The sequence below is a fragment of the Lissotriton vulgaris genome, chromosome 2_1 (assembly GCF_964263255.1).
Source record: "Lissotriton vulgaris chromosome 2_1, aLisVul1.2, whole genome shotgun sequence".
Classification (NCBI taxonomy): Eukaryota; Metazoa; Chordata; class Amphibia; order Caudata; family Salamandridae; genus Lissotriton; species Lissotriton vulgaris.
In genome coordinates, this window is record NC_141687.1 from 89,696,455 (window position 1) to 89,713,345 (window position 16,891).

The 16,891-nt window shown below is 44.9% G+C and overlaps 1 protein-coding gene across 2 annotated transcripts in view; it reads right to left on the reverse strand.

The window, feature by feature from the left end:
* MNT (MAX network transcriptional repressor) overlaps window positions 1-16,891 on the reverse strand; it is a 204,073-nt gene that overhangs the window by 67,051 nt on the left and 120,131 nt on the right. The window contains exons 3-4 of one of the 2 annotated variants that reach the window (XM_086954512.1): window positions 5,792-5,833; window positions 2,002-2,113 (exon numbers count right to left, since the gene is read on the reverse strand). In XM_086954512.1, the coding sequence (XP_086810638.1) occupies window positions 2,002-2,113; window positions 5,792-5,833 (154 nt within the window). The remainder of the gene's footprint in view (window positions 1-2,001; window positions 2,114-5,791; window positions 5,834-16,891) is intronic. The other variant, XM_086954513.1, reaches the window with a different exon arrangement.

The following is a 16,891-nucleotide window of genomic DNA, read 5'->3' on the forward strand; positions in this document are numbered from 1 at the left end:
ATGTTAAGTAGAAGGTCAAAATGTTGTTCATAGCAGTGTGTACTTCAGGATGCCCAACCAGCATCTTACATAAACAGACGGCCTGAAACAATTCAGCCTTTCCTTTTCCAGTAAAGCCCCAAGAGGATACGATATGAGTGGACTGAAGACATCCTGTGAAGAGACCTCTGAGGGTTTAAAGAGACTTGCTGGAAGCTGGAGAGACAATATCAAGTGGTGTAATCTGCAGAGGCCATGTAGCTGTAGGTTACACCTGGATCAGCTGCTTTTCAGAGAGGTCTAGCACGTGCCATTTGTCTATTGTTGGGGGCTGGGTATGGCCGTGGCATCTCTAAAAAGTGTGTTTTGTGGTGATTATGTTACTGTTGTTGGTAAAATATAGTCTCTGATCAAATCAGTCCTGATTCAGATTATTTTTCACTATTAATACGTCACTGATGCCATGAACATGCTTGATAATGCAGGCTCTTTCTCAGCTTGTTAGTTTGTTTGTAGCCTTCGACATAATCAATAACAAAATCTTGGAAAATTGAAGGCGGTCTTAAAGACTGCATGAGTAAAGTTTGTAATTAGTTTGCCCAACACTTAATTAATCGTCTCCATCAGATAAATGACATAACACTCACTCTCTTGAAACCTTCTTTCCTACAAGATTACATTTTTGCCCCACCTTCTTTATCCTGTACTTTGAATACTCTGAACCCCTGATGGATCTACTACTCTGTTAGCGTAACTCACCCTAATAAACCGATGATACAAAAATATAACTGAATGTCTCTTGGCCAGATATATATATATATTTTTTATATTTCTTTTTAGTAAACCGTTTCAACAAAAACACATCGATTGGTTACAGGCAAGCGACTACATCATTTCTCAACATCTTTATTGACTTTCAATAGATATCACAATCATTATATTGAATAGATCAAGGGGTTTCGAGAGTTCCAGCGTCAACCTGCCGACAAGGTGCGGTACAAATGTCTCCTCTATAATGATTCAACGCTCCCCACACCCTTCTTCATTTCCCAGGGCACCCTCTGGCCACATAGCCAGATATTTTTACTCTTAGCAAAGACACCCAAAACATGTTTCTACCTCGGCTTGACTCCATATCCTCAACGGCAAACCTGCTCTCACTGAGTAACCCAAACCCCTTTGATTTGTTTCTGACATGAGATTCACCCTCCATTTTTAAATAAACGATATGACAAAAAATGAATAATACAATCGAAGATGTCGAAGAGAAACATAATCCTATATTATAAAACAGGACCTCAGGACAGAACTGCATTCCTTACCACAAATAAAAAAAAGTACCATGACAATCATTTTCCTGTTGCCCTCTCAAATTTTGGAATTCCAACCCCCGTGCCAGCCAAAGGAATCCTTCCTGGTCTGCTTTCAAAAGAGATTTATTTTCAGTGGACATTCCTAGGCAAACTAAGCTTCTATCGATTCGAATGCATTCACCCATTTCGCCCAGTTTCTTCCTCCAAACGTGCCCTTCCTATTTTTATCACTGACGCAAACACTCTACGATCGGTTATCTGTAAATAATGTACATACTATTTTTTATAAACCTCAATGTTAACATTTAAATATACTTTATTTAGTACTTCACTTTAAGTCAGTGCATTTGATACTCGTGTTCATCCCGCTATGTAACGTGCTTGTGCTATACAATACTACAAACATAAATAAATACTGTTTTTGGAGTCAGTTAGTTACCAGCCGACTGTAGCGCCTTTCATCGTCTAAATATACTTTAAAACTCCATTATGCTAGTGTTACTTAATTATTTCAGAGGCCCTTTGCTTATTTGTGCAGAGCATTGCAAGACCACAAAAACATCAAAAATACGAAGATACGCAGACTTTTAAAGATACATGGATGAGCTCTTCTTTTCAAATGGGACCTATGTGCGCCCTTGCACAGAAAGGAGCTGTAATAGTACATATTTAAAGCCATGTCACCAAGTTGGAGTCTTTGCTGCCGTACCTGAATATACCTCAAGGCACTCCGCAAGACACTGAGATTGGACGTTTTCTTGTCGTCCACATTGGGGATGTTCCTCTTTAAGGTCTCAAAGCATTCCTTCAGATGTGCACGTCTGGGGAAGGAACATAAAAACAGATATAAAACTGGTCAATGTCTGAAAGTAGACTAGCAAACCAATATTTAACATACACCATTTACACGCGGGACCAAGTTTAAAGCAACAGTACCACAAAATACTTTTTATCAGATTTGAGGCTTCAAGACTATCTCCCTAGAACGTAGCCATGTTTCACATTTCATTACTTTCCATAAATACCCTCGACCCCACCCCCAAAGCGAGTAAAATACCAATGTTCTGCTCACTGGAATAGATGCGGCGGTGTGGTCCACCATGTACAACCAGCAGGGGAAATAAGGGGTCAGCTGACAAGGATGAGAATTCCTGTGAGCTAATGACTATAACCCCCACTAGCCTTAACTGCCCCGAAGTGGATGTCTTTCCGAAAATCAAAAGAAAGTATTCCAGTGGTATAACTGTAGGTACCATGGCAACACGGCTGACTTGTGAAGCAGCATTTCACGCGTGTAGCAATGCAGGGCGCTCTGCGGTCAGCAGTCGAGCATTAGCCCTCGCCCCCACCCTTGAGGTGAAAATGGTTTCATTAGGAACCTGAGGGAATCCGTTGCCAGTGTTAAAGGGCAGGTTAATAAAAGCAATGAATGAATGCAGCACGAGAAAGTAAAAAAAACAAAATGAGGGGAGTTTTATGTTTTGTTATTGAATAAGAACCTAGCCTTTTAAAATAATGCTATTTCATTTGTATTTTCCCTCTATTGTATGTTTTCTTGGGGGTGGGCTCCCTACAAGTACCTCCGTTCATGACTCTCCTCTGGCCCACGCCACCTTCCCCGTTTCTTGCACTTTAATGCTGCCTTCGTCCCGTCTCACAAAATACCTCTGTTTCTAGCACCTCCACCGACCCGACCCTTCCCATCCCTCTGAACCTCATTTTCCACCAAACAGAGTACCGGAAGAAATGGTATACGTTTCTCACTTCGAGTACCCAACTATGCAGGGTATCATTTTCGTTGGATTTCCATCGTTATTTTCACAGACGACAGAATGGGGAGATTTGGGTTAAATATATATCTGTGAATACACAGACAGATCTAAAAGGTTTTCCTCAAAATGCTATTCCACACAGGAAGGTTGGAATGCCTACATTGGTTAAAATAATTCTGGTCATCGTTTTGAATCGAGATCTACACATTTCTGTGTAGCAATTTCTTCAGGCTTCTTTAAAAGTCTACATTTGTTCAACAGCCCATTCATTACTTTGCCTGTTTTCTGCATGTATTTAAAGGAGTCTGCATATTTTGAATTATCATGGGATTCGTTATTAGCTTGCTTCAGTAAAAAGAAAATCAGCATATGGGATCCAATGTGCACTCATTCCGCATCGCTCAGCTATGCTGAATTCCAGCACGAGTCACAGAAACACCAACGACTGTCCACAAACACATGCTGTGAGGAACGGAGGAATATTGAATTGATTACTACCCAGTTGTTTATATACACTTATGAGCCAGATATGTCGCTGACCTGTACAGCATAAACCAGTACATATACTATTTTGCGTGTCTCTTTTTAGTTTAGCACACACTGAGAGATGAAATACTAATAGGAGCTTAGGCTATACTACTCGTGACAGGGTCTGCGAGGTTGCGATCATCTAGCGTGAGCTGACACAGTCGCCCTAAACCTGTTTAATAGAGTGGAACATATCTGCTAAGGAACCATGGTAATTGATGAAATCCATCCTACTCTTCCCTTACTCAGGAGCTAGTAATGACAACTGCCTCGCACCCAGGAAACTCGTGGAAGCCATATAACCCTCTCCCCCACCCTGAGCAAGATAAAGAAAGAAACGATACACTCTCACTAACCAGGAGAGCGCTTTCTAGCCTCCTGTGCCTTAGAGGTAGTCTTGAAAGTCGTCTTTCTTTCCGGCACTCAGATCGTTGGAAAGTCATCATTTGTGCTCTCACCCCAAAAATGAGCACTGGGAGGCCCAACCGTATCCTGCTGATTTGCACCCAGTTTATTTTTTACAGGTTCCTTAATTGGAACAGACTTTGGAGACCAGATCTCGTCTACAGTTCAGAGTGTGTGCAGGTAGAGAAAGGGCAGATACGTGGTCACCTGGTCCAGAGTTGCAAAGAAAGACATCATGGACAGCAGAGGGGAAAGAACCAGTTGAGGGAACAACTGGACAAGACCCCATCAGTGTGAGGGGCAGATGAGAAAGAAAAGTACATGGCTATGAAGCCTGGTTGCACATGAAAGTCAGTGAAGAAGGGGTAACTCATCAGATGGTGTTGTGTCTGGATGGTGCAGGAGTTAAAGAGACAGGCAGAACATAAAGACTCTGTTGTCCGCTTCTGCCACTGCTCAATGTAGAAGGATGCTCTGTATCACTTTTAGTGAACATGGAAGCAACATGATTTGTGTGTAACCGAGTCACCCTGATTACAACATGTCTATTACAAAGGATTTGAATAACAGATACCTGAACACAGCAGTATACTGCATTTTTTAAGGAAAAATAACATCTCGACTTCCTGGAAGCCTTTCTTCTCCTTGTGTGGAAACTGTCACTTCAAAACTAATCAAAAACAGAAAACCACTGAGTCCCCATGAAATGGGATGAACAATGTCAAATTTAATGGCAAGTTAAAATCTACAGTTTCTACGTCCCAACGTGTCAAATACAATTTCATTCAGCCCCCCAAAATGCACCTTTTTATAGTCCTATTACAATCTTATACCTAAGAAGCCAGTCAGTCAACCAGTGCTTCATATTTATCAAGCCGGCTAAAGGTGGTCCAATTGGTAATTTCCATACATTCCAAATCACAGGCCGAGATTAGCACGATGCCATCAGTTGCAGGCTGGCCGACTGCAAAACTCTGTCTCCGGTGGCTGGTGTACTACAAGGCTGGAGTAGTCAGTGATGCGTCTGGTTCTTTCCTCCATACATGCTTTTAAAAGGTACGTGCCTGACAGAAAATCTGCCAGTTTCTTCTGGTCCTGACTGGTCCAGGTCAGAAGGCATGTGTTCTGACTGAGCCTTTTGAAGCCAACAGGTTTGTGTCGCTGAGGTAAATGCCAGGTTAACAAAGATTCTGCACAGCATATTTATATATGCATTTTCATGTCAATAGACACATCAAGGCACCTGTAAATTCAGGCTTGTTCCACCATAAGCATGGTTCGTGCACAAAACAGAATCTTAGTCAATCAGGCAGGATGGCCAACATTAATTTGCTAAATTATTTAGTTGCTAGTTCGAACAAACAAAAACCATCAGCATTGCCCCTTGTTTCTATCTGTTTTCTATTCAGTTCTACAATAAGATTTAATCTTTTTGGTTAGGTCGTGTCATTTAGTTATTTGCAGCATTTTAACTAAAATAAATTAAGGTGCCACTGTTAGGCTTACCACCAACCACTGAAGCACGGCTGATAAGCACACACCATATTTATATCCTAATTTCCTTTTGTTCTTTTTTCCACGGCGGGGTTATAAATGTGGTATTTTTGACAGATTAAATGAACCCAAAACGTTTGTCAAAAAGAACAAAGTCTGAATAGAACAGAAAGTAGGCAAGCTGACCCATGAGTGGTACTGCTGCTTTAAACACACATGATTCTACAGAGGCTTTTGTTTGTTTAAATTAAGTGTTTTCTAAAGCAGTTAGCAAGAAAAAGTGTCCAGTTTTATACACACCTGTTCTTCTCCAGTTTATTATGCACCTCCCTGGTCCCAGCCCTGCAACCCAAACAAAATAAGACAAACTCAGTGGCCGCTTTCAGGGTCTGCTTCCATTTTGCATTAGTCGTTGCACTGTGAGATGGCAATCCCCAGCCTGAGCATGGCCCTGTGAAGGCACCTGGTGGGAGTGCTTGTACAAATACAAAAGTCTTTGAATGAATATAGGATCGGCACCTCCAAAAATGCTATCTTTGAAGAAAAATAGAGTTGTGCAAACACTCCTTCACAAAACTTGTTAAGGCGTTTATTTCATTCCATAAAGCAAGCGGTACCGGACTCGTGTTAAGTTAAGGATTTCTTTCAAAAGCAATTATTTTTATCGAATATTGCTAAGTCAAGAATACCTCAAAGTCTAAAAGTAAACGCAGAAATCAATATTGTTTTCACTTACACCACTGAACACTTTACTCATGTAACTGAAGCATGTAGACAAAAGGACAGAGTGGGATTCAAAAATATTATTTGCCGTGCGCGCCCACGTTAAGCAAAGCCACATACTTTATTTTGAAACGTGAATATCATTCAAAGCCGTCAATAAGAGGCAAACCTCCGCTCATCTAATAGGTGCAATCACTACTGCCTCAAATCGAGCCCCCTCCTCGTCCCCCCCAAGTCCACCGCTAGATGCTAGCTCACACTATCGACGGTACCCTAAGCACCTGCCTAAATTCAGTGGGCTGGACTCACAACCCAATACTAAATGAGACTAACATTCATAAACCGAATATAGACACAGAGATGCAGTCTGAAGATAACAGGAATGTGGTTTTGCTATACAACTGCGGCCATGGTGTGGACACACTGCTTGAGCTGGCCACCTTGGCCTCTAAAAGGCTTTCTTGAACCCAATAACATAATTCGGTAGTTTTGCTTATGTCCTGTTACTGAGTTGGTGCTCTGTGAATTTCAGTATGTGCTTAAAGAATGCAATTAACTGGATTCCATACTGAGTGAGGGGAACAGCGTGCCCACTATAGAGGTACTGTGAGAATAAGGAGCCGAACTATGTCGATACTGTATGCATTTACGAAATAATAATACGGCCCAAGAGGATAATTATCAATCCATTAACAAAACAATGTCAACTAAGTATGTGGCATGCTTGAATCTCAACTGGTATAGGCACGGGTGACTACTATCGTGTACATAGTGTTGGTGTTGTGACCTGTGTGGCTAATCAGGTAAAGGTGAGCATATATCATTCAGTATGAAATTGTAGGATATTTATTTATAAATTGTACCTAGGCCAAATCAGGACTCTCCCAGCCAGCCAGCTACCATATCATGCAACTGACACCTGTGTGGCTAATCTGGTAAAGGTGAGCATATATCATTCAGTATGAAATTGTAGGATATTTATTTATAAATTGTACCTAGGCCGAATCAGGACTCTCCCAGCTAGCCAGCTACCATATCATGCAACTGACACCTCCCACCTGGCCAGTTTAATTTCTTTTCAGTCCTACTGTGCTCTACCGCGGAACTAGCCCCATACCCGTAAGGGGCTGGTTTGTGCCTCCAAACATAGCTGCCCATCCATTAAAATAGGTACAATGGCAGTGAAAACTTTAAACTCTCTGCACTTTTAAATCCTAGAACATCGGTGAAGTTCAGTGGTACACTCCTAGAACCCAGATGTAGGACCGGTAGAAGTGTGCGGGTTCCACCTTGAAGGATTTGCTCGGGTTCAACATACTGAGAAGTTGAAGGTAGATGAATGGAAACCTTCCATCTGTTGAGCACTAATCGAGTTGGATAAACTCCCGAGCGATCATTACAAGTGGAAACGTCTCTGTATGTCCTCGCTCTGGGAGTTTCTGCATTTCGAACAGTCTTACGTGAATAGGTTTCTCTAAAGTGTACAGGGAAGTAGGAGAGGTGGTCTGAACACCTGACTGACAAAAGACAGAATTGCAGCGTACTGTGCAATCTCTCTCAAGGCCTGAAAGCCACTCCACACATTTTATTTTGCTTTTTCCTAGACTGAAAGAGCAAATTAAATCATACATAAAGTAAAAAAATAACTTCTTGCCCAAGCCTATTATCACAACCCCTCTACAAGAGCGAGGAAACCAATTTAACAGAACTAAATTTGGCTTGCAAAGGTGGTACAAGTTGCAAAAACATACAATGCCTGCAAAACAGGCAAAAAAGGGAGGAGCAGGTACCACTTGAATATGGGAGAAAAGATGAACCAATGTTAAAAAACACATCCAAACGTATCCTTGTTTGCTTTTGTAATATTACTGTGACCCCAATCTGAAGGATGGACATAAGGCGACATCCACTGTAGCATTTTCAATGTTGCAACTGTTACCCATATAGTCTTAGTTTGTCCGTCTTCCCTTTTCTTTCCTTTCATCTTCTGCATGCCTCCTCTCACTGAGCACAATCTCTAGTATTGTATTTTTGCATACTGCCCACAATTCTTTTACATTACGACCTTTGAAACTCAACCCCCTGCAACCTAGATCACCTATTAATCCCACTAACCACCTGCATGAGATCACATACACACCCCTGCCCACTAATGATTACAACTAAGTAATATTCATTTAATCCACCACAAAGAAACTGGAGTGAATGCATGGAATGGTTATCTTAAACTCACGAAACTAATCTCAATAACCAACAATAACCAAGAATACTGGGCTAAACCCTATCTTGGGTTTCGGCACAGATTGCTGTATGGTGTAAAGTGCCTCAAAGCCTCCTCAAGGGTAGCAAGTGCTACATAAATGCAATTAGTTAGTAATAGCAGAATATATATAATTATAGATGGGTAACAGTGAATTGCTGGAATGTATTTAACAAGTGGTTCTGAGTGACATCAAAGAGACAAAGAGAGTGATGCTTGAGTTCTCCAGTATTAGGGTGTCTTTCAGATTCACATGCTTGATTATTCCCCGTCGTCGAAGTGGGAGTCCCATGGTAAATAAAATAGCAATAACATATGTATGTAAATACATAACAGATGAAATAATACTAGAAAAATACATAGTAAATAATCCAAAACAATTCCTACAAAGGAATACATGGTAGAGAGAGAAACACTTGTAACATATTCCTGTCATTATGTTAGTCCAAACTACAGCCAATCAGGTGCCAGCACCCTTCCAGAACCTTCTTCTCAGAGCTCAAACCCTCAAATTTTCGTAGCACAAGAGTGACAAAAGAGTTGATGAGGAGAAGCGAGCCTTTGAGGGGACGTGGGTGGGTCGCATGTGAATCTATGAAAGACATCAATACTGGAGAACCACCTGTTTACAGGTAAGTAACAATTGTTCTTCTCCAGTATTAGGGTGTCTTTCATAGATTCACATGCTTAAATAGAATAGAGAGCAGTAACAGCCGAAGAGGCCCGATTGCTATGTAACAGCATGGAGAAAATCAATGAGACAATAATAATACAGTCATGTAAGTACTGATAGCACCCTTCCAGAACCACCTCCTCAGAGCTCAGACCCTCAGATTGTCTACTGCACGTCGTGTGAAGGGAGTCTCCTTGAGCTCTGCTCAGTTTTTCTCAACTTCTTTAAGTTTTCCAGTCTTCTCAGCATGTCTTCAAGTAAGAAGTCTTTTAGACCTTGCTCTTCTTGTGTGAAATTGTGTCATTACTCTGAAGATCCCCACAAGAAGTGTATTTATTGTCTTTATCCCGACCATGAGGTTCGTAAATGCAAGTTTTGCAGGACTTTCTCTACAAAGACCCTTAAGGACAGAGAAGACTGTCTCCTCATTTGGCTTCAGAGACTTAAAGATAAGGATTCGGCACTGCGGGATACAGAAAGTTTGCACTCTGGACCATCAAAAGCAGCCTCCAAGCGTAGTAGTGTGCAGGATATGCCTTCTCCTTTTCTAAAAAGGAAGAAACTTTCCCTGTCTGTGGCTCCTGCGGTGTCTTCACCACCTCCTACTATCTCTACGCCCACGAGACCTGGCTCTCCAGCGTCTTCTGCTACCTCCCAACATGTTTCCGCTCCGAAACATGTTTCATTGTCGACGGGAGCGTCGACGATCGCCCCGACGACGAGATCTGCCATCTCGGGATCGTCGATAGCGACAGTGACGACGACATCAGCCTCCGGATCGTCGTCGACGGCAACGTAGACGTCTTCCATGTCGACTAAGGTATTGCTTAGCTTGAAGACGGTCTCGTCGACGATACCTATTGCCTCTTCGTCGACGACGAAATCTGCTTCTTCATCAGTAAAATCATCGTCGACGAAAGCTCACAGGAAATCTTCTTCGTCGTCGGTCCCAACGGCGGCTTCATCAACGCCGACGACTTCGTCGACAACCTTACCGTCTACGATGGTTCCATCGACGGCGGCTCCGTCGACGGTGGATCCTTCTGCAGCAACTTCGTCGACGCCTCTGCCATAGTCATCGTCAGCACCGTCGACGGTGGTTCCCTCTTCGTTTGCTCCATTGCCTTTGGTGCCCTTGTCTTCCACCGGGTCTGGCGCTTCCACCGCCGACCCCTTGCACCATCGTCGTCAACAGCCAGTTGACCAGCTATCCATCCCAGATCCGCAGCCTCCCTCGCCCATGTTTGTCACGGGCTCTGAGCAGGACTCTGACTCCGACAATGATGTAGGTGATTTCTTCAGAGTGGCACGCAGTCCTTCGGATTTGATCATCAAGTGCCAGGATTATGGTGATGATGATGACGACCAATATTCTCAGGCAGAGGAACATTCTGTGCAGGTTTCAACTGCGACACTGCCTTTGTCGCTCATCTCAAATCTCCAACATATGTTGGATGACTACAACCGGCGTTCGCCTGTGCCTCATGTGCCTGCGGCTGCGGCGGCTCCGGTCACTGTTCCGCCACCACTGCCAGCAACGCCTTCTCCACAAGTTCAGACGTCAGTGAAAATACGCACTACGGTGTACCCAGTTGATGATGATGACGTCATTCCAGAACAGGAAGATGGAGAAGTTCACGATGATGATGAGGACGACGCCACTCACATGGCGGAGTGGGACGACTACCAAATCCAGACCCCTCCTCCGGTGGAGCCCGTGGATTCGCCTCCGGGGGACATTGCAAGTTTCCATCAGCTGATGGATAGAGCGTCCCAGCGCTTCAAGCTGCCCAGAGTCCAGAGGGAGGAGGACTGTTTCCTCTATGACTTTAAAAATCAACCATTCAAGCAAGTCCACACTATACCCATCATAGATTTTATATGGACTGAAGGGGTGAAACTAATGCAAACTCCAAATTCACTACCAGCGCAACTGCCTCGCCTTGAGAAAAAATACAAGGCGCCCAACGGTTCTCCAGCGTGCCTTGTTGCTCATCCAAAGCCTGACTCAGTGGTCACTCAAGCTGCACAATGTCGTTCCCGTAATCCAACATCTCCAATTACGGCTCCTCCGGATCGGGAGTGTCATCGCCTGGACGCTATTGGACGCAAATTTTCCACTATGGCATCCACTACGGTGAGGGCGGCTAATGCTTTAGCCCTCTTAGGCCGCTACGACCGCCAGATGTGGTCGGACTGGTCTGCCCTGGTTACCCTCATCCCTGATGCTTCCAAGGTGGGAGCCTTAAAGATTCTGCAGGACGGAGAGAGGACATCGGAGGAAATTATTGATTGCACAGTTGATATTGCGTGCACTGGCTTTCGTCAGCTTGCTGGGGCAGCGGTCTTGCGGAGGCAGGGTTGGTTACGGTCCACCTCTTTCCGCCAGGAAGTACAAGCCAAAATCCTGGATATGCCGTATGACGGTGAGTTTTTTGGAGCGCACGTAGATGAGGCATTGCAGTCCATTAAGAAGGAAACTGATACTGCTCGCTCATTGGGGACTTTACAGTTTTGGAAGGAGCCATTTCATGGTGTACGGGGACGTGGCACCTCCTCAACTTTTCGTGGAGGAAACACTCAATATCGCTCCTACCACCAAGGTAATCAACGTTACTCATCCAACCAACAGCAGTCCACCGGACAGCAGTCGTCCAAATCCTACATGGGACAATCCAAATATAGAGGATCCACTCCCAAATGACAATGACTTGTGTATCCCCCCCAGTGTTGGAGGTCGAATCGCTCTGTTCTTTTCTCAGTGGTCCTCCATCACCTCGGACCGCTGGGTTCTGGACATTGTGGCAAAGGGCCATGCTCTAGAGTTCATCAAGATTCCTCCACCAACTCCACCGTCTGGCCCGCCTCCTCCCCATCTCAAGGAGCTTTTTCATCAATTTCGTCTTCTAATTCAGAAAGGTGCCGTCAAAGTGGTTCCCAAGTCTCAGAGGGGAAAGGGTTTCTATTCCCGTTTCTTCCTAATACTCAAGAAGACCGGAGACTGGCGACTGATTCTGGATTTGCAAGCACTCAACAGGTACCTCAAGAGCCAATCCTTTCGCATGCTTATACTAGTAGAGATCTTGCCTCTTCTTTCCATGGGAGACTTAATGTCCACCATCGACCTTCAGGATGCTTACTTCCATGTTCCAATTCTCCAAAAGCATCGGAAGTACTTGCGCTTCCGGGTGGGACGGAGAGACTTCCAGTTCAAGGTGTTGCCTTTTGCCCTCCGGTCTTCACAAAAGTATTGGCTCCAGTAGTGGCTTACCTGCGTCTCCAAGGCGTCCAAATCTTTCCATATCTGGACGACTGCCTCAAGTCACAGTCTCGCAAACAGCTGCTTCAAGACACTCGTCATTGTCAGGACGTGTTTCGATCTCTCGACCTAGCCATCAATGCAGACAAGCTCCCCGCAGGAATTGTCTGGGAGCCACTTTAGACACAATGCTTACAAAGGCATTTGTGTCCCAAGAGCGTCAACAAAAAATGCTTGGCTTGGTGTCTCTGATTCGGGTAAAACTGTCCGTTTCAGTCCGGATCTTAAAGTCATTTCTGGGGATGGCATCGCCTTGTATTGCACTGATCCCAAGTTGCAGACTACGGACTGGCCCCATTCAGGAGGAATTGGACGTACAGTGGAGTCAGGTCACCGGTTCTTTCAACGAACTCGTTGGTGTCACCGCTCGCATGAGAACAGCTCTCCAGTGGTGGGCGCAACGGTCCAACCTTGCGACTGGGACTTATTTCCTCTCCACCACTCCAGAACCCACACTAACAACAGACGCCTCATTTGAAGGCTGGGGTGCTCACCTTCAAGGCCTCTCCATCAAGGGCAAATGGGCTCTGCTTCAGCGTTCCTGGCACATCAACAGGCTGGAGTTGATGGCAATTTTTCTGGCACTCAAGTCGTTCCTTCCTGTGATTCAAGGGGAATCGGTGCTCATTCAGACGGACAATACCACCAGTATGCACTATGTCAACAAGCAGGGCGGCACCAAGTCTCCACTCTTGTCTCGGCTGGCTCAGTCGATCTGGGATTGGTCATCAAGTTACCCTGGTGGCGGTGCATTTGCCGGGCGACTCCAACATCCTAGCGGACTCCCTCAGCAGGTCCACGTCATCGACCCACGAGTGGGAGTTGCATCAACCAACTCTCGACCTTGTTTTTCAACGGTGGGGTCGTCCGTCTCTGGATCTCTTTGCGACCCTGGAGAACCTGAAATGCCCATCTTACGCAAGTTGGCATCCCCACCACGGGTTGTGCGGGAATGCCCTTTTGATGAATTGGTGCGATCTATTCGCCTACGCTTTTCTTCCGATTCCGTTGGAGCCTCGTGTGCTGTGGAAGATACAGAGGCAGCCCTGCCACATTCTTCTGATCGCCCATAGTTGGCCCCGACAGGCGTGGTTCTCGGAGTTGCTCCTTCTGTCCCAGTGCGAGCCCATCCTCCTCCATCCTCGACCGGACCTCCTCACGATGGACAAGGATCAGATTTGCCATCCGAACCCTACTCTTTACAATTTAAGGCCTGGAACCTGAGCACCTTGAATTTGCGCATTTAAATATCTCACCGGAATGCAGACATATTCCCGCTCAGGCCAGAGCTCTATCTACCATTACAACTTATTAGCTCAAATAGAAGAGGTTCTGCCATTGGTGCGCGGCTACTAATATCCATTCTATCCATTCCACTCCGGAGCAGCTACTTCCGTTCTTTTTGCACCTAGCTCAATCAGGGCTTTCCCATGCTACTTTGAGAATTTTCTTGGCTGCAATCTCTCGTTTCCGGCAGGATGGCTCCTCCTCTCTCTGCTTTTCCAGAATTATTCGTCAGTTTATCAAAGGACTGTTCCGGAAGTTCCCACCTCTACGGCATCCTCCTCCCACTTGGCATCTCAATGTCGTCTTGGCCCAACTAATGAAGGCGCCATTCGAGCCTATCCATAGGGCGGACTTAAAGTTTCTGACCTGGAAGGTAGCCCTTTTCCTTGCTCTGACATCATCTCGTCGCATGAGTGATCTTCACGCTTTCACTATAAAACCACCTTTTCTCCAAATCAAAAGTGACTGTGTGGTGCGAAGCACCAACCCAACTTTTCTGCCGAAGGTGCCTACGGATTTCCATCTAAATTAACCTGTTTTCTTAAAGACTTTCTTTGCCGATCCTCAATCTCCGGCAGAGCAACGATTGCACTCTTTGGACATCAAACGATGCATTAAATTTTACATCAACAGGACAGCCCCTTTTCCCAGGTCCGATCAACTGTTCGTTGCCTACGGACGCATGCGTAAAGGTGGCCCTGTTACCAAGCCAACTATTGCACGTGGGATTTCTTCAGCCATTATCTTCTGCCATCAGCAAGCCGGCAAGCCTCTCCAATCTTCAGTGAAGGCTCATTCCACCAGGGCAATGTCATCCTCTACCGCCTTGTTTGCTGGTGTGCCGCTTCATCAGATCTGCCGAGCAGCCACGTGGTGCAACAGGCTGAAGAAGGCTGATAGCCAGAAACCGGTCCTTGGATGCTTGATTCCAGTCTAGGAAAGACATGGCTTGGTAGTTCGGGCTGGACTGTTCCCATGAGGCACAGGGTCAAGGCTGATTTGCATATAGCCAGTGTCTGACCTAGGGTGGCGTGGAGTGCAAAAAAACGATGGATTTAGGCCCATATCTTTGTACTGGGGTGAATGTAAGACATTGTTCTGCATTCTGTCCATCAACTGTGTTTTTTGCGATCCTCAATCTACGGCAGAGCAACGATTGCACTCTTTGGACATCAAACGATGCCTTAAATTTTACATCGTGCACATAGCATTACTTTGGAAGAAAGAAGGAGAATACTCATTTGTATGTCAAAAGATAAGTTATTCATCTTTATGTTGTAACATTAGTTCCAAGGTCGGAGGTATACAGTTAAAAACAGCGCTGTAAGGATCGGCGTGCGCGGCACTTCCGTGCAGGTAGGCGGTTTTTCCTTTTTTTTTCAGGCGCCTACCTGCACGGAAGCGCTGCGCACGCCGATCCTTACAGCGTTCGCGAAAGCGGCAGATTTATTCGGCCGATCAAAGCACAGAACTAACAAGCACCCTCCTGCAGCCCACAGACGATCCTGTACTGGGGCTTCTCAAGTCACCTCGGGCATCCCTCCCAGGATACTTGCTTTTAAGAGGATTCAATTCACCCGGATCCTAACCCAGCACTCCTTCATTCAGACAACCAAGTCCTGATGATGATCCGAACTAACCCGGATCGAAACGCCGTCGACCTAACAGCCTAAACAACAGGCGCACTCCTCCCTTGTGGCTCTACAATTGAATGAAATTACCCTGGCCTACTGTGATATCACACTGTCACATGCGCCGTTGAGCTACCCACTGTAAATTATTTGCACCTTATGCACAGTGTGCCACCAACGCTGTTCACTTTCACTTGCGTCGCCACTTACACTTTTGTACACGTTTTGCACCAAGTTCCATGTGGTTGTCACCTATTTAATTTATGCAGTGCTGTTCTTAACTGTATACCTCCGACCTTGGAACTAATGTTACAACATAAAGATTAATAACTATCTTTTGACATACAAATGAGTATTCTCCTTCTTTCTTCCAAAGTAATGCTATGTGCATGCTAGTTATAATTGTCTACCGACTCCTACCTCTCAGAACACTGTGTTTTTTCTGCATCCTACCTACCCAGTCCTGAATTGGTTTATGGGTTACACTCCTGTTAATCTTACTTAGATTTTACATCAACAGGACAGCCCCTTTTCCCAGGTCCGATCAACTGTTCATTGCCTACGGACGCATGCGTAAAGGTGGCCCTGTTACCAAGCCAACTATTGCACGTGGGATTTCTTCAGCCGTTATCTTCTGCCATCAGCAAGCCGGCAAGCCTCTCCAATCTTCAGTGAAGGATCATTCCACCAGGGCGATGTCATCCTCTACCGCCTTGTTTACTGGTGTGCCGCTTCATCAGATCTGCCGAGCAGCCACGTGGTGCAACAGGCACACGTTCATGAAGCACTACTGCCTGGATGCCATCAACAAGGCGGATACAGCAGTGGGACAGGCAGTACTTCGTCATCTTTTTAACTAAGGTGAGCCTCTGTCTTCCCTCCTCCACTATGGTTTTATATGATTGCTATCAGTACTTACATGACTGTATTATTATTGATTTTCTCCATGCTGTTACATAGCAATGGGGCCTCTTCGGCTGTTACTGCTCTCTATTCTATTTAAGCATGTGAATCTATGAAAGACACCCTAATACTGGAGAAGAACAATTGTTACTTACCTGTAAACAGGTGGTTCTCCAGTATTGGTGTCTTTCATAGATTCACATGCGACCCACCCACGTCCCCTCAAAGGCTCGCTTCTCCTCATCAACTCTTTTGTCACTCTTGTGCTACGAAAATTTGAGGGTCTGAGCTCTGAGAAGAAGGTTCTGGAAGGGTGCTGGCGCCTGATTGGCTGTAGTTTGGACTAACATAATGACAGGTATATGTTACTAGTGTTTCTCTCTCTACCATGTATTCCTATGTAGGAATTGTTTTTGAGTATTCACTATGTATTTTTCTAGTATTATTTCATGTGTTATGTATTTACATAAATATGTTATTGGTATGTTATTGCTATTTTATTTACTCGACGATGGGGAATATTCAAGCATGTGAATCTGAAAGACACCCTAATACTGGAGAACCACCTGTTTACAGGTAAGTAACAATTGTTCTTCTCTATATC